At 40.6% G+C, this 21,442-nt stretch overlaps 3 protein-coding genes across 4 annotated transcripts in view; 1 reads left to right on the top strand and 2 right to left on the bottom strand.

The window, feature by feature from the left end:
- prkci (protein kinase C, iota) overlaps nt 1–763 on the bottom strand; it is a 30,817-nt gene extending 30,054 nt beyond the window's left edge. Inside the window, exon 1 of the mRNA XM_034153054.1 lies at nt 684–763. Within this exon, the coding sequence (XP_034008945.1) occupies nt 684–763 (80 nt within the window). The remainder of the gene's footprint in view (nt 1–683) is intronic.
- A 1,458-nt stretch (nt 764–2,221) lies between these two features.
- On the top strand, nt 2,222–12,977 carry phc3 (polyhomeotic homolog 3 (Drosophila)). Of its 2 annotated transcripts, none has more exons than XM_034153107.1 (15): nt 2,222–2,293; nt 3,280–3,489; nt 4,384–4,533; nt 4,625–4,705; nt 5,176–5,328; nt 5,512–5,601; nt 6,118–6,313; nt 6,886–7,487; nt 7,576–7,693; nt 8,178–8,446; nt 8,937–9,096; nt 9,182–9,299; nt 10,344–10,476; nt 10,963–11,314; nt 12,326–12,977. In XM_034153107.1, exons 2-15 carry the CDS (start codon nt 3,316–3,318, stop codon nt 12,478–12,480), a joined length of 2,751 nt encoding a protein of 916 aa, XP_034008998.1. In that variant the 5' UTR covers nt 2,222–2,293; nt 3,280–3,315; the 3' UTR covers nt 12,481–12,977. The 2 variants fall into 2 exon arrangements, with proteins under 2 accessions (XP_034008998.1, XP_034008997.1); XM_034153106.1 differs by having other exon boundaries at nt 2,230–2,309.
- Nucleotides 12,978–14,170: 1,193 nt separating this feature from the next.
- Nucleotides 14,171–21,008, bottom strand: dapk3 (death-associated protein kinase 3). Its single transcript, XM_034153102.1, has 9 exons — nt 20,913–21,008; nt 19,825–19,922; nt 18,164–18,524; nt 17,219–17,348; nt 16,998–17,046; nt 16,885–16,911; nt 16,620–16,772; nt 16,468–16,513; nt 14,171–16,117 (listed from the first exon to the last, which is right to left on the bottom strand). The coding sequence occupies exons 2-9, from the start codon at nt 19,884–19,886 to the stop codon at nt 15,587–15,589; spliced, it is 1,359 nt and encodes a 452-aa protein (XP_034008993.1). The 5' UTR covers nt 19,887–19,922; nt 20,913–21,008; the 3' UTR covers nt 14,171–15,586.
- Nucleotides 21,009–21,442: the final 434 nt, after the last annotated feature.

Raw genomic sequence — 21,442 nt, forward strand, 5'->3', positions numbered from 1 at the left:
CACTACATCAGTTTATCAGAAATACTTGAGAATACCATCTGATATGAACAGTTCAGCATGACTTCACATTTTGAGGTAGTCCAACAGGATTAAGATCAACAACAACACTCATCTTGTGTTTTGATTCCTAAATAGTTATAATGCTGGTATCGATATCAGTCAATAAAAGCCTGTCAGGATTTCCTGTTGTCATTATGCCAATCCCCTAAAGACATAGCTAATTAGCAATTACCTATAAATAATGTATGTTAGCTAGTGTAAAGCCTGTCATGCTAGTTATAAGGTTACATATTTTTTACAATGGGACTAGTGAAGTGGGCACAATCTACCAGTGACAGTTAGTGGAACTAGCAGTCAATGCTACTCAGCTAACTAGCTGACAGACTAGCTCTGTTTCAAACTCGATCGTTAACTATTTTTGACTGGATTTAAATCACTTGACAACTCCACCCCGTAGCTGACATATTTATCAAACAACCCAGAGAGTCTGGCTTCACACTGACAGCGGGTCTGGACAGTTTCAGCTGCCTGCTCAAGTTTACCTAAACCCCAGAACCCACCATTAGCAAGCCGTTAGCCGGGTTAGCTAATGTTAGCCAACTGATTAGCCACCTTACCAAGTACTAAAACTGCTCCTGGTAGGTTACTGACAACCTCAATGACATGTTGGGATCATTTCTTACCCTTTGTAATACGCCTTCACCCGGACTTGGTGTGAATTCTCCCCGGGGTGGGACATGGTGCTGTCCCGCAACGTCGGCATCCTGAGCTCAGCCGTGGTCCGTCTGAATCCCCGATGCCTCCCTTCCTTCTCCGCCTCTCTAGTTTGTGTACCACGCCCCGAAACACTTAGTTTTTTAGGTCCGTCGACACGGCAAGTGAAGAACGAGGCTAGTGTTGATAAAAACGAAGGTGTTTGCCTTCCTCAGAGAAACTAAAATAGCATGTAAAGTAAAGAAAAACTTGCGGGGTCGGCCAAACAACTCCCTACTGCAAAGGCCTGACGACGGGCGAGTCCATTGTCGGAATGCATAGGGTTGCGCATACAAACACACAGACATGTATCCTGACACATTTTACGTCAAAAACATTAGAATGCATAATATCAAGCTGAATTTAAATCAATAATGTATAACAAATAAGTATTAAATGGTAAACATCTCCAAAAAGTAAAACATTATCCATTGGCTGCATTCCGACTGTACCAATTGTAGGTTTATAAGTGGGTAAGTGCTGCTTTCAGGTTCAACAATCTGAGCTCGGACATCGGAGAAGCCCTCAAGACATGTCGCGCATTCAAGTGCTTTGGTTCGGAAGTAACATCAACATAGATGGAGCAGGAATAGAAGTAAAAGCATTCATCTTTTTCTTACTTTTCATTTTTTATTTTAGAAAATAAGGGAATCCTCTGTGCTGCTGTGCTAGAAAACGTGATTGATAAAAGAAAAGAATGGGAGCAAATAAAATATTAACCCAAGCCTAAAATAACAGAATACATTTACTCACTACTTGCACCCTCTTTTCCTTGAGTATTACTACTCCATAACATTTATTTAACAACTAATGGTTTAGACAAATTAACAAAACATAAATAATACAATATTGCAAGATCAGTGCAAATCAGATCAGATAAGAGAAATATGGAAATAAGCCCTAGCTTGTTATAAAGTAGTAATTCATCCTTACTATCATCCAATAATATAACAACTCCATGAAATTCCTGACAGTAAGTGTTTTCAAGCACAGGATTTATTTTTTCCTGTAAACACAAAACATAAAGAGCTTTCAAATTATGTTGTCCCCGTTTAATAGATAGATAAAGTGAAAAACGAAATGCTCTGCCATGAGAAAAACCAACCCAAATGGAAGATTAGCCTAGGGTTACTTTATGTCTGTGTTATTAGCCCATCAGCAGTTTGTGAAATAGTATTTTGACGCATATTTTAGTGTTGTGAGCTAAAACCCAGCATCCCAATTTTTTATTTTTGTGCCAATATTCAACATTTTCTCCAGACATTATCATGATAATTAAATAAATCTATTCAAAACGCATAAAAAGCCACTTTAACCTGTCTAACATCTGCCTCTCCATGCAGAGCGCTACGGCTGTGGAAGGTCCTCCCGCACAGCGAGCGGTGCTGTGTCTGGGATTTTGTATTGCCTGCTACCGTCTGATATGTTTTTTATCTCCATTTTAGACAGTATACTGCCGCATCAGAAGCTTCATGACTGGGACAATGTGCCGGGCTCCTGTCAGCTCCTGATGGCCTGATGGTCTCTCAATAGCAGGCAGGTAACGCCGACAAGAGGTGAATGATTGCATAAAGCGAAGAAGCGTCTGAGGCTGAGCGACGAGAGGCAGACAGGCAGACAGGCAGACAGACAGACAGAGAGGGAGGGAATCTCATTGTTGAATGTTTAATCCGAATTTCTTAAATTATGGGCAGTGCATTTAAGATAAATTGTTGTCGTTAAGGGTTTGTTAACGAAAATATCCAGCTGGTTTTTAATTGGACAGAGCCGGCTCTGCAGCAAAAAGCAATCAATATTCAAGCTGCCTTAGACCATCAGTGTGTAGCCTTATTACATATTTCAAAACAACTCTCTTTTTAAAAGCTATCTGTTTGATATTACTACATATAATAATGTTTGACTTTTTTAAAGCTTGCTTATCAAATTAGATAGAACACATCTATCATTGTGGCACCGCACCGTTGTCTCTTTACATGGTATTGGTACAACATAACCTTTAAACAAATCAATAACATGAATGATTTACCCCCTTTCACATAATCTTCATTACAAATTCATAATGTTTTATTTTTACATGCAATGAAGTCATCTGTGTTTCTTCATGTTATGATGTGCTGTCTGAACCTGTAAAGAGAGATAACTGGCAGTTTCATGCTCTCTATATTGAAGTGACCAAATATGAAAACATGATTATAAACATGCATTTTTCCAAGACCATAAGCTAAACATACAAATAATATTAGAGTCGGGTAGCTTATGTTACATAGCACATTTATTTATTTATATACATGTGAATGTTTTATTAGCAAACAGGAACTGATTCAGAGCTGCACTCTTTACGTGAATTTTTTACTGAATAAAAAAATGAAATAAAATATTATTTTTAACCAACAGTTGATTTGAGCTTGTAAACATGCAGTTAAGGAAAGTGTTAAACAACAGAAGCAGCTGCAGATCCATTCTCCTGATTCAAGTCAAGTTTGATTTGAACTTCCTGCTGTTACTTATTGTCTGTTTTATCCCCAGACTTTTCCCATCACTGGATCTGTGTTTGACCTGGAGATGGACAGGCAGGGATCAGCAGAGAAGCAGACAGACACTAACAGGACAACCAGCACCCCCACCCCATCATCAGCAGCCATCACCATGGCAACAGTCAGCTCCTGCAGCACCACGTGCACCCAGGCGCCGTCTACTTCCCTCAGCATCATCTCACCCGACAGACAGGCGGTCCAGGTATTAGACTCCTTTGACCCCGGCATAGTTTCATGAGAGGAATCCAGATTATAGACAGTACCTGGGAGTTATGCATGGTTTGTTTCATGTGAGAGGAATCCAGGTTTTAGACAGTTCCCCAGGTTTCTGCAAACATTGACTTGACTGACAGGTAATCCAGACATTACTTGGGACTTAGTGGTTCATTGTTTGTATTTGAAAGGGAGTCCAGGTAATACACGTGATTGGGGCCTGCATGGCTTGTTTCATTTGCAGAGAGACCAGGTTATAGACAGTAGCTGGGACCTAGTTAATCTATTGTTTATTTTAAGTGGAGTTCAGGTAAAGACGGATCCTTGAACCTATCTAAGCATTGTTTGACTTTGCTTGCAGGCAGTCCAGGTAATAGATAGTACCTAGGAGCTGTGCACGGATTGTTTCCTTTGAGAGGAGTCCAGATAGTAGACAGTACATCAGATCTCATTTAGCATCGTTAGACTTGACAGGCAGGTTGTCCAGCAGGTTATAGACATTATCCAGGACCTACAAGGAATCCAGGTAAAAGGTAGTTGATAGTTGACCCTGCTCTGCTCTTATAGCCAATATGGTATACACAGAAATTGTAGGAAATAGATAGTCTTCTATTAAACTTTTTTTTTTAAATGGTTAGATTTGTTATTTATGTAATGTTATTTTGAAAAGGTGATTTTAATGTAAAATAGCTGATAAAAAGATAGTATTGCTGAATGTTAACATCTCTTAAATATTCTAGGAATGTTCCAATCGGCACTTAATAATATTTTTCTCAAAAGAACATTTTCCAAATACTTCAAAGTATCCATTCTCAGCTAATTAAAGAGCAACAGGAACACAATTAAAAAGACTAACTGACTGAGTGCTTGATGTGTCCTTCAGGTGATCCAGCAGGCCATCCACAGACCTCAGAGCATGGCGGCTCAATACCTGCAGCAGATGTACGCAGCGCAGCAGCAGCACCTCATGCTGCAGACCGCCGCGCTGCAGCAGCACAGCCCCCACCTGCAGAGCCTGGCCACCATACAGCAGGTCGGGTGGTGTTGGCCATGTGTTAGTGCAAACATGGAGAATAATTTAACATGAAGAACAGAGAGTGTGATGTCTCTCCAATGTCTTTCAGGCTTCAGTATGTCAGAGGCAGCCGTCGTCTTCATCCAGTGGCAGTTTGGTCCATCAGCCTGTGGGTGTTTCCCAAAACTCAGTAAGTGTTTGAGTTACGACTCTCATCAACTTGACCTAAGCAGACATATTCAAGTAATACTTTAGATGTTTTGAAGCAGGGTTTCATGAGGTACTTATTCAAAGTCTGGAGAGACAGACAGGAGTTTCAAGCATGGAAGCGACAAGCAGCAAAAATGTGTTTTAGCCTCTTGAAGAAATCAATATAAGTTTAAGTGTACGTTTTATTTAAAAATAATGTAATCGCTTTAACTTGCTGTCAGACTTCTTTGCCAACATAGAGCTGAGGCTGTTATCTATGTTCTCTTTGCAAAAACCTTTGACAAAAACAATATGTTACCCTGCAGACCACAGGAGTTGCTGACTGCCTCAATCTATTATCTTGTAAACAAGCCATTTCAAAACAAACTTGAAGCAGCGGTAGACCAGCAACTTCACACAACCTAACTCCAAAAAAACTGTCCCTTTTAACATTCATTTTCTTTCATGCAGATTACTCTACCATCATCTCCAGTGACAGCCCAGCTGATTGGACGAACCCAAACATCCACTGGTGCTGCGACCACCATTTCCCAGCAGGCCATGCTCTTGGGGAACCGACCGGCCAACTGTAACCAAGCTCAGATGTACCTTCGCACTCAGATGGTACAAACTTTTTCAACGTTTTAAAGCACACTTGCTAATTTCACTGGAACTTTAAAACTGCACGACTTGTTTGCCCTATTTCTATTTTTACCGAATGTGTTTTGTTATGTTTTCTCACAACATGCTATTTGTTTGTTTCTAAGCCACCTGTCTCTCCCTGCTTTTTGCTTTCTCTCCTGTCAGCTTATTCTAACCCCAGCAGCCACGGTGGCTGCAGTTCAATCAGACCTCCCTGCTGTCACCTCCTGCTCCGCTTTACCTCCCTCCTCTCAGGTACACACTGTCAGGAATCAGAATATAACACACACCACTCAACTGAAATACCATAGACTGCAGGATGCTACATATCATGAGCTGCATAACATGAGAAGTTATTTGATTAATACACAAGTTGTTGAATCCATATTTGCATATTTAACTTATTAACATTTGCAACTATAGTCATGGATTTCCCTGTGTTGATGTTTATTATTGTTTTTATCGATGTTGACTATCGATGAATCATAGTGATGTAACTTGTAGGTGTGGTTTTGGCTCTTTATTAAGGACAGGTGAACAGGTGTTCAGTATAAGTGGAAGGGCAAACCATTTTCAATCACATGGCTTCTAATGACTATTTTCTCAGTTTTTCTTTAAATAAACGGATGACAATGGATGAATAATATGGATGCTCGTTGATTTTTTTAACCGCTCATAACACAAGTCAAGTGATGAACGTTCGAGGAACTATTAATACACTTTGACTTTTCTATAGACTTTAGCAGTGACGTTCTCTGTGTGTATTTTCAGGTGCAGAATCTGGCTCTGCGTGCCCACTTGCCCGGAGCGCTGGCCACAGCTCACAGTGTCATTTTAAAACCATCCGCCCCATCACAAGCCCTGAATCTAAACACCTCTTTATCCAAGACGTCGATCTGCGGGCTGAAACACCACCAGCTGACTGACACCCCCACAGAAACATCGGGACCCCACGTCATAACCCCAGGTGACAAGACATATTCAGATATAGATAGATACTAGAACGTGTGTTTCAGGCTTGCAACCCAGAAAATGAACCCCCACAATGTGCCATAACTCTTCAGGTCAACCTTTTTTTAAAGAAGTTGGACCAGGTCCTAATGCATACCAATTAAGATAAAAAAAAAGGAAATTGTTAAAAGTCTAGATGATTATACTGATCCCTCTTTTCCCTAGTATTTATTTTCTTTCTCCTTTTGAAGTCCAAGAGTTAAAGTAATTTTCTCTATCGAACGGATAGAGTTGATCAATAGATTGATCGATAGAGGTAATAGGAAGGAGACAATAGGTAGGGTTTCTCTGGGGCATTTTGTAATTATTTTTTCACTTGCAGCCTCAATAATCTTCAAAAGTGATGTGTCGCTTTTACTCTCTTTAGGGATGACTCAAAGGTACTAACTGGTCCAAGAGAAATCAGATATGTGCAATAGGACTCCTGAGACGCACTTCATTTGGGTTATGCTTTCGAGACCACTTTGAAGAAGAGACCGGTGTTTTGTTTTTTTGGTCCCTTAAGTCTAATCCACACTCTGTTTGCAGCCTTCTCTCCGGTGCAGACCCACGCTCTGGTCAAACAGCAGCTGTCCTGTCCCTCCGGCCAGCGGGGGTCTCACCACCAGCTCGTCCTCCATCAGACTGCAGGAGGGGCTCCACACCACCGGCAGCTCCAGCCCATCGCCCTCAGAGTAGCGCCTCAAGAAACCAAGTCCAACCTTCTTCCTCTTTCAATTAAAAGACTCACAGCTCCCTGCACCCATTCACACACCAACCACAACCCTCAAGCCCCCTCCTCTTCTCAGTCTTTTGCACCTTCAGTCCCAGCAGCCACCGTCCAGCCTCAGCCTCCTCCTCTTCTGGCCGCTCCACACCGTCGGACTTCCTTCCCACAGAACCAGCCCCCACCTCCCCCTCCTCCTCTGGTCCTGCCCAGGTTGCCCCAGAACCCCCCGGCCTCCCTCCAGAGGCGACCCCTGCACTCGCTCCAGGCTCTGGCTCTCCAGTCGGGTCATGTGCTGCTGACGGAGCAGGAGCTGCCTGTAGCGGAGGCTCTGCTCCAGATGAACTACCAGAACCTCCCCCCCCCTCAAACAGTGGCTGTCAATCTGAAAGTGCATCGAGTCAGACACAATGAAACACCATCGGTGAGTCGCTTCTGTGTGCTGCGGTTACGTTTTGTAAGTGTTTCATGTCCACAGTATGTGATGGGGTTTGTTGTGATTTGTATTTCAGTCGGGACAAACGTGCAAAGTGAATGGATCGAGCTCAGAGGCGAGGAGAGGTGAATCTTCTCCTGGTGCTCAGCGAGACAGGACTCCTCTCAATGGGCCGTTTAAGCAGAATGGTGCAGGTAAGATATGTAAAGAATAGAATAGAAAATATTACAATAAAACATCACCCAACCTAGGCCAAAGAGTCTCCTCATTAGGTGGATGTTTCATGAAAAACCAGAGCTTATGTAAAAGCCTAAATAAATGTAAAAATCTGACCATGGATCTGTTTCATTAAGCTGTTTTGGAGCTAAAATAAGTCACGCCATTTATCTCGTTGTTGGAAAATAATGAAATTAGTAATAATTTAATTAGTTGAATTATGTAAATTGTTTTGCAAATTACAGCCTCCATATGTTTAAAAATATGTCAAAAAGCCTTCAAATAGTCTCCCTGCCACTGAAAACTAACCTGACTGACAGACATCTTGGCCCTGAGGAATACGTTTTAGTGGTCAGCCTTATTTAAACCTCCTTTAGGAAACTGAGTCTCCTGAAAATAAACTGGAATAAAACTGGTAATCCTTCTTTCTCTGTTTTATCTTGTACCCCTGTTGTTGTTCAGCAGTGATGGGTTCATCCTCCATCACACCCAGCCGCTCAGTGATCAGGTCTCCGGTGGTGGAAGAGTCCTCACAGCTCACCACCAGCAACCCTCCTCCCCCGTCTCCCCCTCTGCCTCCTCCAGTCCTGCCAGCAGCGGTCAGAGGTCCCAGCCAGCCCCCCTCCTCCCCAACCAGCGCATCCATGAGCCCCGACAGGATACACACAACCCACGTCCTCACACACCTCATAGAGGGCTTTGTCATCAGAGAGGGCCTGGAGCCGTTCCCGGTACGAACACTGTGACATCACCACGAAACATCTGTTTGAGATGGATGCTTAAAACAATTAGACATTTAATCTTGAATAATTGACAGTATGTGTTCATGGGTAATTAAAGTAATATTCTTGAAGATGCTTGATTTAAATAAGAGTCTCAAGACAATTCCAGAATGAGTTACCACAATGGTGAATCAGCATATGACCTACCAATTAATGTCATTGCGTATGGCGACATTCAATCAAAAAACAGCAGTGCACAGTTAGATTATATTTGAGATTGTTTGTCTAAAATGTTTGGTTCAGGTACATTTCTACATGTAATATACTCTGGAGATGTTGTTGAGATATTGTAGCAATTGTACTTTCAACAGTAACCTCAAGTTTAAGTTTGTAGTTTATATAGTAACATTTTAACATTTAGACGCTTACAAATTAGCACCTGTTTCTACAGAGGTGTCTTGCCATGTCAGTGTGTGTGATTTATCTGTTCTGGATGCAGGTGATCTCGTCCTCGATGTTGGCAGAGCAGCAGGCTTCCCTTCCTGAATCTCAGGAGAGACAAACTAACGGGGACTTGGCGGCAGAGGACAGCCCGCTGGACGCTGACCAGTCGGATTCAACAGACTCCGAGATGGAGGAGGACGACCCTGCAGCAGACGGTGAGGTCATGTGTGTGTACATGTGACTGTGAGTGAGTGTGTGTGTGTGTAAGTGTGTGTGTGACTAACAGCTGGCCCTGTGTAGTTGCAGAGCGGGGGGGGAGTGCGGCAGCCATGCTGCAGTGTGAGTTCTGCGGCGGTCGAGGTCACGCTCACACCTTCCTGCGCTCCAAACGCTTCTGCTCCATGACGTGTGTCAGGAGGTAAATAAATCACTCTCACATGGAGACACACCAACAACACTCTCATTAATAAGAACACGTTATATCGAGCACCAGCCTGCTCCTCTAAAGCAATGCCAAACCAGAACTGCAAATGGAAACCTGCATTATGGAACAGTAAATATATTTAGATTTTTTGGTTGCACAATTTCGGAAATGTTTTGCAATATAGCAGGTATGATATAAGGGTAGTTATGCATTATTCCCATTCAAATCAAATAATATATTCAAATGATCATAGTAAGATTGTTTTCTGTACCAAACTATATGTTTTGTTAAGTCTGTAAAATACTCTTGGTAGGCTGAGATAGCTCCACAATACTTCAAGCTAAATGGAAATGTAACACATATTAAGCCTGTATCAAATATTGTGTTTCCTGTGATTAAAATGTTTCACTAGTTCATATAATGATTTTGATCAAATCGATTAATTGTGCAGCACTCATTTAAATTGATAAAAACGTGATCAGTCAGTCACACTAGTTTTTTATACATTCAAATTAAACTGTACTTCTGCCCCAAACACTCAACAACTAAGATACACATTGTAATCAATTATAGCTTTTAAACAAAAGTAGTGGAGTAACAAGTACAACTTCTCTGAGATGTAGTGGAGTAGAAGAATAGGGTTTCATAATATGGAAAAGAAAAGTACCTCAAATTTGTACCATCAAGGGTTTTGCCAAAGAGCATCCTTCCTTATATAATAAGACTCTAAAAAATGCAGTGTCTACCACACGAGACGAGTAAACTAAAGATGATGTTTGTCTCTGTGGCGGTGAGACACATCCTCTGACATCTGGAGCCCATTGAGTTACATTTAGACTATAAGAAGAACTCTCAAGGGTGTAATCACTCCCATGTTTCCTATTGACTCTCCATCCAGCCATCAAAGAGTCCAGATGCAGACCATCAGCTCAGTGACTCAGTCTAAAACTCAACTCTGTGCCATCAGTAAACAAATGTGACCGTCTGCAGTGAACCGTATAAATCAAATTTAACATCTGTTAACACCTCTGTGTTCAGGTTCAGTGTGAGCTGCACAAAGCGTGTCACGGTGCAGAGAGTCGGGCGCTGGGGCCACAGGCCCACAGGCCGGAGGGGACGCCCCCCCGGCAGCAGAGTGAACGGAGCCTCCAGAGAACACTTCCTGAGACAGGTCAGCTACTGGCACTGCACACACTGCACACTATGCACACACACTGCACACACTGCACACTATGCACACACACTGCACACACTGCACACTATGCACACACTGCACACACTGCTGGGGTCACTGCTCATGAGACAGGCTGCTGCAGAGAGGGGAAGGAGACTCCTGGTCAAGTGTATTCACAATAGCCCACACATAATACTGTTTAAAAGAAGCAGAGCCAAAGCATCCATCAGAAATGCTTTGTGTCTACAACATGGCATTTGTCTTGTTTTTGTCTTGTGACAATTTAATTTAATGTTCTAGTTGAATGGATTCAGTTGACCTATGTTGTAATGCATCTATCTCTTTTAAAGTCAACCTTTATAGACCATTACTTTACATGTTTAAAGAGCTGCAGTTTTCACAGGTAGGAACCTGCATCTGATCTGAGATGGCTAAGGCTAAATCCTGGTTGATGTTTGTCTGATTTGTCTTTTTGCTCCACAGGCTCGTAGGTCGTTTGAGGAGACCCGACAAAGCTCTCTGAGAGACGAGGAAGAGGAGGAAGAGGAGGAAGAGGAGGAGGAGGATGAGGATGAGCCTCCCATTCCCATGACAACCAGGCTCAGAAAACAGACTGAGAGACAGCGAGAGAGGGAGAGAGAGAAAGGGAGAGGGGAGGATGAGAGAGGGGAAGAGAGAGGGGAGGAGAGAGGGGAGGGGAGAGGGGAGGAGAGAGGGGAGGAGATAGGGGATGAGAGGACGGCAGAAACCATCAGTGTCTCTGAAGAAGAAGACGTCGGCTCTGCGTCTCATTGGAACGTCCAACAAGTGTTTTCTTTCATCAACTCCCTGCCAGGTGAGACTTCAGTACACCTGTGTATCAGCGGTGAAATGAAACTAAGTACATTCATGCATATACTAAACTTATTTACAAATGTAAAAGGTACTTGTACTTTACTTGAGTGTTTTCTTTTCAAACAAACAATTCACAGTGAAATATGATACTTCATATTCACTATTGGACAGCTGCTGACACTTTACTGATTCATTTTTACATAAAATATGATGTTTAGATATAAGTTAAACTGTCCCCAAACTTTACAGATGTGTTCAAATGAACTACTAGTGTTTGGGGGGGGGGGGGTTGTTTTCCGAGTGAGGGCGCTGGAAGTAGGGTGTGGGAAGTGAGGTATTTTTAATGTATGCCCCTAGCCTGATTTGTCATCAGCTGATGTGATGAGATCCTACTGTAGAATAAATCGTTTTTTTATTATTTAGCAGAATTTAACATTATTTTTATATAACTATATGTAGTGTTATACACCGAAAAACCAAGACAAATTCCTTGTATGTGAAAATCTACGTAGCCATTGACATCGTTGGTTCTGATTGAGTGATTCAACTCCCAGAATCAGAATCAGAAATCCTTTACTAGTCCCACAGCGGGGACATGTACATTGTTACAGCAAAAGTGGCATAGCAGGTATAAAAAAGGTATGCAATAATACAGAATAAGCTAACATATTAATATATAGAAGGAAAGCACACATTAGTTATAAAAATAGAGACACATAAGTGGGTAAGTACACATCCATGGCTAAAAAATGATGAGCAGCAACTTCAGAACTGAATGACATATGTAATGTAAGGTGTTGAGACATTATAAAAAAAATGAAAACATGTGGGACATTCATTACAATGGTGGTTTTCACGTAATCATCGAATCAATGCTGCCAGTTCTTTAAAGCAGCAAAGTTAGCTTTGAGTAAATAAGTAATAAGTAAGTAATTCTTCAAAGATCTGCTAACAGAATGTATCAAAATGAACAAAAGACGCTCGCTCAGTCTGTATCCTCTATTTCCTGCAGGGGGTCAGGATGTAGCCGAGGAGTTTCGCTCTCAGGAGATCGATGGCCAGGCTCTGCTGCTGCTGACCGAGGAGCACCTGCTGAGCACCATGAACCTCAAACTGGGACCTGCACTCAAACTGTGCGCACACATCAACTCTCTAAAGGAGGCATAAACATGTTTTCTGATCAGGAGCAGGAGGACGTAAACACACATCAACAAGGAGGCTCTTTCCATTTTGTAGTCTAACACAGAGACAGTTAGAACAGACTGTATGGAGACTCTCCTGAGACCACTGCCAAGGACTCCTCTCCTGAGAGAAGTCCACACACTGAACCAGCTGATACTCACACAGAGATGAGCAGTTCTTTCCATCTTCCATTTCAACAGTAGTGATTGTAGGTGATTATCCCTGGTTATCCATTTGTTTCAAAATGGTCATTAAAAATCTATTTGTAAAACAAGGAAACAACTTTACCGTAAGTTATTATTATTAAGAATGCTGTACAGTGTCAAAGTTTACAAAACAGATTTACTATCTAACAGATTAGATTTTTATACACTTATCATGAGCAAACTAATCATGTTTGGAGCCAAACTGATGATAGGGTTATTTATTATTGATGTATTATTGTCATAATTAATATACAAATAAAACCATTAATGTATTAAGCATTGTTTTGTGTTTTTTTAATTGAGTTTCATAAAGAGTGATAGTTTACCGTTAGTGTAAACTATAATTTTTTACAAACTTAATATATAAAATGTTGGGTCTGCTGAACAGAGCATATGTATAAAGGTCAGAAGATAAACATATATATAAATAACAAATACAAAAAAACTTGAAAAAGACTGGCCTTTCATCTAAGCCTATCACAAAGCTGAATATTTATTTATGGATCTCGAGCTTTATATATACAGTCTATGATCTCGAGTTGTTTAATACACAAGCAATTAGATGTGTATACGTTCTGGTTGGTCAATGAGAGACCACAGAACTAAAAGAGGCTTTCATAAATCTCCTGTATTTTGGTGAACCACCAGCAGAGGGCCTCATTCATTCAGTTACTACCCGTTGTTAAAGGTAGGGTAGGTAAGAAATGGAGAAACCAGCTCGAGTGCGCTAGAATTTGAAAGTACACAACCGGAACAAATCTGCCTCTTCCTTCAGACTTCCTTACAGAGCCCCTCCTCCAACACACACGAACGCGCACATGACCAATGAGGGCACGAGATAAGTTTGTGCACGAGATGGAAGGCTGACAGGCAGGTAGGCCATCCAGTTATTTTAGCCGGGCCGGCTCAGATGATTGGTCGTGCTTTTTGCAGCGCCACGGCTTCCACAGATGACATTTTGTTATGTATTTATTGTCAAAGCATTTAATATATTCATTGCTATCGGGATGTTAAGAGCATTCCATGGAATATAACAAAAAGTGTTTCTGAAGTGAATTACCTACCCCACCTTTAATCTTCCCCAGTACAGGAGACCAGGTGCAGAAATTGTGAGGCTTTTTAGATCATATATATTGCTGAGCCAAAGACCTGCTTGTGGTCTTTTCTGTATACAAGTACTGAAAGCAAGCAGCATTTTACAGTGCTAGTCGATGTTGAGCAAATTATAAAACACGTTATACATATAAATGAGTAATATAATTGGTATAATTAAAAAGGAGGTGTAGAAGTATGAAGTTACACAAGTAAAGAACCGGTAACTTGTAATTGTACTTTGGTGCAGTCCTTGAGTAAATGCCAATGTCGTTACTTTTCACCACTGGACAAAACAAGGCACAAATAACAAACATATATTTATAAAAGATACACTATACAAAGAGTTGCCACACACAATAACAAAACATGAATGCTTTTTAACAGTTATAACTTTCTTTATTTGAAACAAGCCCAGACATTTCAGCTTTTTCTTACACATTAGAATCAGATTAAAATAGATTTTTTTACATTGCTATAATCATTCAAATGCAATTAAGTATACATTTCTCTTTTGGAAAAATACTACTGCATCTATCATACACTTTTCTACGCTATACATGGGGAATGTGTTGCCTGGATGGGAAACTTATCAGAGGAATGTATCGAGAATGCAGAGATGGTCAGGATGAAAACAGAATGACAGTTTATCGAGTTTCCATGCACGCTGTTCGGTTTACAAGCTGCTGAGCACAGGCTGTTGTTTAAGACATGGAGCGATGTGATATATATATCAATAACTCGATGACAGAGGAGAGCACGCAGAGGCAATACGGTCCATCAGTTTTCAGGCACAGCAGAGATGAGTGTACATTTGAAACCCGATAATGCTTGACTTTTACGTGAATTCATTACATTACTAAGGAAGGTCCTAGAAAGAACCATGTCATTTGGTACTTATGAAAGTGTGATTAGTTCAAAAGCTTCTAAAACACACCCACAGATTGTTTTATGTATTCAAACGTTATTTCTCATTTAGTTGGATCTCTTATTGTCTGCTCACATTTGCTTTCTTAGCATCTGTGTTGTATGGTGTTTTTTGTGGTGAAGCACCTTGTCACTTTGGTTTTGAAAGTCTGCTATACAGGAGGAGTTTATTATTATTATTACTATCTCTGAAAGTTAATAATAAACTCAACCACCAAATTGTCTCTTTTACCCTGTAATTATAACAAACTAGGTTGACTCTTTGGAGGAAACTTGAAATCATTAGAAAATCACAGATAAAAGACAGAAAAAAAAGTGTAACGCAAAATCTTTTTCATTCTATGCCGAGTGCTCTAGAGTTTATTGCATCCTTTATAGCTGACGTTCAGCTGCACCCGAATTGGAAATGTAAGCGTATAAATAAATGCCCCTCGACGATGGCTATTTATTTACCTGCTTTAGCTTTAAGTTGTGAAGCCTTCTCACATATTGACCAATAACCTGAGGCGAGAGCGGACATCTACAGCTTCCACAGCACCTTGTGATGTACAGTAACTACGATTCTAAAAACAAAACCAGGCAAAGAAAATTTACAAAAACAAAAATAAAGCCAATACAATTTCAAATTCAAAACAATTAACAGTATGTGAAATCTCTCAAATTATAAATTAACTTATAAAACACAGGAATGAGCCTCTTCGTGGGGGAATGGGTTCAAAAGATTGCCTTTCTGCTTCTTGCTGGTTTTTCGAGCGTGACATTAAAAAAAGAGTTGAAAATGTTCTCCCGATGGCAGCAGCTTATGAGGAGCACCGACCCGCAGAGAGGAGGGGCCGGAGAATTAGAGTCAGTGTTGTCAGTCGGGCTCAGGGCATGCTGCCGAGCGTGTCCTTCTCTGCAGAGATGGACTTCACCAGCTCCTCCACCCAGCGCACCTCGGAGGCCACCTGCTCCGCCAGAGCCTCGTAGCGGTTCTCCAGACGCCCGTACTTGCGCTTGAGGATGTTTGCGGCCTGCATGGTGAGGCGCGTCTCCTCCTGGCTCTTCTTCCTCTGGGCCGTGGTGCGCTGCAGCTCCTGCCGGATGTGGCTCAGGTCGGTGGAGATGCTCTGGTTCTCCTCCTTGTACCAGCCCTCCTTCTCCTCGTAGATGGACAGCAGCGCCGCCACGTCCTCCCGGCACGAGCGCTGGTTTTGCTCCAGGTCCCTCAGGCCTTCCTCTGCGGCCGCGATCTCCTCCAGGACCTGCGAGAAGCGCTCAAAGTTGACGTAGGTGTTGTTGGGCGGCATGCTGGAGTGGGACTTGATGGTGTACTCCTTCAGACGGGTCGTCTTCAGACGGCGACGCTCAGTCTTGTGGTCTCGCTCCTCCTGGCGGACATTTCGCCTCTTGATCACCTGGAGAATTAAATATGTAGAGGTTTCAAATAAGGAATGCAATTTGACAACAAATCTTGAGGAATATTTGGCTTTTCAGGATCGAAATAACAATATTATTTGCGATACATAAACTTTTATTAAAGTTTGCTGAGTTTTTTTGAGTATAATTCAAGTAAGTGCTTGTAGGATTTAGAAAAAGGGAAATTATTTAAAACATTTTGTAGATCAAATAAAAACATTGAGCTGAACACACAACGCACAAAAAAAAGGGAGTTCAATTTCGCGATGTGTTTATCAAACAAGCCAAGATTGCTTTGACATTGACAAAAAGTTATAAACACCATATCAAATATTAATAAACCACACACCTTAATCCAGGGATGCTGAAGACTGTCATCAATTGTCATTCTCTTCCTGAAAACAAAATATTCCACCAGTGAGCAAATGACCAAGCTAAAACAGTATATTTTCACAGAAATGTGATGCTTTATTTTCAGCATAATAACTGAAAAGTTCTTACTTGGGATCTTTGACGAGCAGACGGCGTATGAAGTCCTTGGCGAGCTCACTGGTGTTGCTGAAGTATTCTTCATCAAAGTCGTAGTTAACGGCTGAGATGTTAGTCAGGGTCTCCTGCTTTGTCTCCCCAAGAAATGGCGAAGCCCCGCTCAGTCTGCAGGAACACAGATAAAAGGATTCGCTTTATGAAACGAGACGGCCGAGGAGCGAGCTATTGAAGTTTGAACGAAAGTCAACAACAAGTGGTGATGTGAAACACAACTCACAGGATGTATGTGATCACTCCGATGCTCCTGCAGAGAAGAGGAGAACCAGGCATGAATGAAAACGGTCACACAGCTCAAAATACAGCTTCCAAAACAACATGTTGACATCTTACCACATGTCCGCCTCCAGTCCAAGGGGCTCGTAGTTCACTATTTCTGGAGCTGTAAGCACAGAGGAATGCTTTAATTCAAACCAGATGTGGAGATCTTAGACACACTGTCATCAACTTAAAGGGTTTAACCAGCTGGGCGCACACAGGCACAACACTTTAAAGATTTCTAAAGCAGAACATTTTTACTTTATTTGTGAAAAAGAGGGGTAACTTGAACTCACCAACAAACTCTGGTGTTCCAAAAATGTTCTTGAACTCGTTTCCTGCTTTAATCTGATGAGCAATCCCAAAATCAATCAGCTTGATCCGGGGGTTTGGGACGTTCTTGTCCAGCAGCATGATGTTCTCAGGCTGAAAGACAAAAAGAAATAAACATTAGAGGGGGAACAAGGTTTTGAGGCAGAGCCCGTGTATACAGAAAGCCAAGAAATGGAAAACTGTTACGAGAAGAAAATCCAAGTTTAAGTGTGCATTCCCATTAAAACAACGTCTTACTGTAGTTGCTTTTTCTTCATTACATGTTTGTCCTGGAACTAAAGTAAACCAATAACAGTCTCAAAAACAAAGCCAGACAGCCAGGATTTTAATACGTCACATACCTGAGGAACCAATCCGTCAACTAGCGGGTTTGCACTTTGCTAATCACTGGTATAACATTGAAAGAAAAAGAGTAATGTGCTATAGTAGTATGCTATACTTTCAAAGAAAACTTCTCCAGAACACGGGTTTGAAAATGTTATCTAGAAACCCAATAGGTTATATTGAAGCCGTACGCTTTCCATCCATTTATCTTTGACAGGGTGTACGAGGCAAAATCTTGGTCAACTATAGTGTTTTCATATTCATAAATAAGTACATAATGATCAGGCAAAGATGTAGTGTCAAAGACATTTTCAGACAAATCGATTATTCTTTCCATGAAACAAAACGTCGTCTAAATATGTCATTTCGATAAACAGATACGTTTCATGAGCTTAATAGGCTAATGTAAAAACCTAAAACCTCTTTATATTATTAGTATCACCATGCAGCAAGGACTCACAGGGAGATTTCCAGTACAGCATAAACATCTTCTTACACCTCAACAGGAATCCTCACTAACATGTAAACTACGCCTGCTGGACCAGAGTCTCACTAACACCTCCCTAGCCACACAGAAGACTGACCTTGAGGTCGAAGTGAGCGATGCGTTTGGAGTGAAGGTACTCAACCCCGTCCAGGATCTGCTTGAGGAACTGAGTGGCCTCCTCCTCCGTCAGAGACTCCTTCTCAGCCAGGAAGTCGAACAGCTCTCCTCCGGACACCAGCTCCAGGATCAGGATCACGTCCGTCTTGTTTTCAAAGATGTCGTGCAGGGTGATGATGTTGCTGTGTTGGATTTCTCGCAAGATGTTGACTTCGCGCTCAATCTCCTCGCGGCTCACCCCCCGCCGGCTGGAGGACAGACGCCGTTTCTTGATGAATTTGGCTGCATATTCAATACTCGTGGTCTTCTCCTTACACTTACGAACGATGGCAAACTGTCCACTGCAGGGAGGAGAGGAAACAAGCGTTAAAAACAAAGATAACGCAGACCTTCCTTGCCACTTTGGGTTTCTTCTGGCTTAAATGATTTGCTGCTGGTCAGAGTACAGGCAATATATCAACACATAACTTTGGGAAATAATAACAATTTGGTTTGTCCGCACTTTAAATGAAGAAACTTCTACTTATGTTCCTTGAGCAGAGACTATGACGTCAATGTAGGGTTCTAGGTCAACCACAAAGACATTTCTTCTTCGGATCATTTTAAAGAGAGGGGTTTTAAAATGTATTGTTTTTACTGTACTGGAAAACGGATTCCATTTGTTTTAGAAAATGCCAAGGACATTAGTTTGTGGAATAATTGTCTTAGTAAAGAGGAAATGTTTGCAGGGATCTTGTGACCTATGAGATTTATCATGTGGGCCAATTTGGAAATCCTGACCCCTAGGTTTGGAAACACTAGACTAAGTAATGATTTAATATTGAATAAAAATGAATGTTGGAATTGTAAGCATTATGTGGATAAACTTTAAAGTTGAGTTATTTACCATAATCAATATACAAATGTATTTAATACAGTTTTGTTTAATAGAATTTCTGAATTAAATTACTGACAAGAACTCACTAATGTGCAGGTGGGAAAAAAGAATTCCATAAAGCATGACTGGGCAGAGAATTCAATGCGTGCACCCACACACACACTTACTTACTTACACAATAGCTTTGCTGCATTACTGCAGCAAAAAGTAGCTTGGGTAGAAAATGTAAACTATAAAGATATGATGACTCAGTCACAAACTATAGAAGCACATTGTAAAAAGGTTATTAAATGTTGCTAACACTAGCATATGTTTGCCTTCATAAAATCTAATGCTTTTGGTCGTTTGCAGCTCATATCTGGCATCAAAATGCATCTCAAACACAACTCAAGCAACTGTGTGAGATGTATTTTATTTATTTATTTATATATTACAAACTATAAGCACTGGTAATACAACATATCTTTATAAAAAAGGGAACTGTTGCAGCTATCAGATATTTTGCTTAGTACACAGTGTTTCGATGAAAGCAGGGCAGCATTTGGATTCACAAGAAACTTCATAAATACATGATGTCCTTTAAATGTGGCATAAAAAATATCCTAAAGCATCATGTATGTCCCTTTTGCTTGACTGGCAGTTTTAAATAGATGTTAGAGTCAAGTGTATATAGTTTCTTGACTACAGTCGTCACACTGACAACATGTTTTCATATACATTGGTGTCACAAAACATTTAGTAGGAGAAGAAAAAATAAACATTACCTGCCCAGTTCCTCTTCCATCTCATAAAACACCTCCACATCCTCTTGTCTGAAGCCAGCCATTATGTGCTGACTGGAATGATGATTCCTTAAGATTCACTGCAGAAGAAAATGGAGATATAAACCATATGTTTGAGTTTTGGACAAACAAAACAAGCCATTTAAAACACCATGAACTTTGTGAAACTACAACGGTCATGTTTCACTATTTAGTAATATGCATTGTATAGAAAGAATAGTCTTTAAAAAAAAGCAAGGGCAAGATAAATGTACCTTTATCTTTTTATATTTAATCTCTAAATTATTTGATGCTTTCTTTGGCAATGTTGTCCCTGTTACATGCCAATAAAGCACAATTAATTAAACATGTAATTGATAGTTTATGATTGACAGTGACAGCGACCAAAACAACGCTGTGTTAGTAGATCTAAACTGTGATACGAGTATTTATCAGATCATAAAAGGCCACATTAATATGTTCCACCTACATGATAAAGTATCTGAGCTCTTTTCCTCCTTATTTGGCCCGAGGAAACTCAGCTCCAGTTTTCAGAGAGTTTTTGGCTGATGTCAGACCTCTGCATACCAGTCCTACTACATCACCTCCTCCTGGGCCATCTGACTCAATTACTGCTATTCAGACACAATGTAAAGCGTCTGGCGTTGTTTGTTTTTTATTAATTAAACTTTTTTCTAGTATATGAAATAGGCAGTGAAATACAATTCTGGTAATAGTTCACAATGATAGATTTATGACAGTTTAACCTCCGTTACAAGCAGAGACATTTTTTCAGTGGTCAAAACAACAACAAATGTCAAGCTTCTAGGTAACAACACAACATAAAACTAATGCCGACAGACTAAACATATTAACTTAAGGAATACAAACCCGTTTAAAAGAAGAATTGAAGTGAATCCCGGCGACGGAAGAGAGCTAACGTTAGCTTAGCTGGTTATTTAGATACTGAATAAAACCGGCTTTTGCTGTTTGTCACAATCTTTAGGAAAACCTACAATAAATAACACTGACAACAATGTGAATATTGAACTGAATAACACATGAAGTAATGGCTTTTAAAGTATACTTACAGTATGGTTGGCTACGAGTGCTGCATTCCTCTTCAAAGTAGTTGTGTATGAATTCCCAGACTCAACCGCATGAAGCTCGAGAGCTCGAGCCACCGGCACATCCCACTTCCGGTTTCTCTTCCAAATGGAAGTCGTATAAAAGTATTTGCTAGCACTGCAGCAAAAAAATAAACTTGCTAGTATTGACTTATTTGTGCACCAGCAATACATAAATTGTTCAACCTTAATGTAAGAAGACATTTTATTTTATATCGTGACGATTCAATGATTTTATAATTAAATTAATGTAATCATTAGAGTAATCAAAATAGCCCTAAAAAGTACGCCATCTTTGTTTTGTATTGTTGTTCTTATAAATGTGTGTACCAAATAACTGTATTTGCTAAGTCAACTGTAAAACATAAAATTAGATTGGAACAATACTGTTATATTTTACTATATTTTTTATTATTTTAAATATTTTTCAAGTTCTCTACCTGTGTTTTTAATTCTTGTTTTACTTTTATGTATGCACCACAACACCAAGTCAA

The sequence above is a fragment of the Trematomus bernacchii genome, unplaced genomic scaffold, assembly GCF_902827165.1.
Source record: "Trematomus bernacchii unplaced genomic scaffold, fTreBer1.1, whole genome shotgun sequence".
Lineage (NCBI taxonomy): Eukaryota > Metazoa > Chordata > Actinopteri > Perciformes > Nototheniidae > Trematomus > Trematomus bernacchii.

Bases quoted from the DNA above. Each gene is read 5' to 3' on its own strand.
- phc3 (XM_034153107.1), top strand. From the start codon at position 3,316: ATGGACAGGCAGGGATCAGCAGAGAAGCAGACAGACACTAACAGGACA. The intron at 3,490-4,383 runs GTATTAGACTCC...TGTGTCCTTCAG, and splicing joins CCGACAGACAGGCGGTCCAG to GTGATCCAGCAGGCCATCCA. The intron at 4,706-5,175 runs GTAAGTGTTTGA...TCTTTCATGCAG, and splicing joins TGGGTGTTTCCCAAAACTCA to ATTACTCTACCATCATCTCC.
- dapk3 (XM_034153102.1), bottom strand. From the start codon at position 19,886: ATGGCTGGCTTCAGACAAGAGGATGTGGAGGTGTTTTATGAGATGGAA. The intron at 17,349-18,163 runs GTCAGTCTTCTG...TTTGTCTTTCAG, and splicing joins TCGCTCACTTCGACCTCAAG to CCTGAGAACATCATGCTGCT. The intron at 16,118-16,467 runs GTGTGTGGTTTA...TTAATTCTCCAG, and splicing joins TTCAGCATCCCTGGATTAAG to GTGATCAAGAGGCGAAATGT.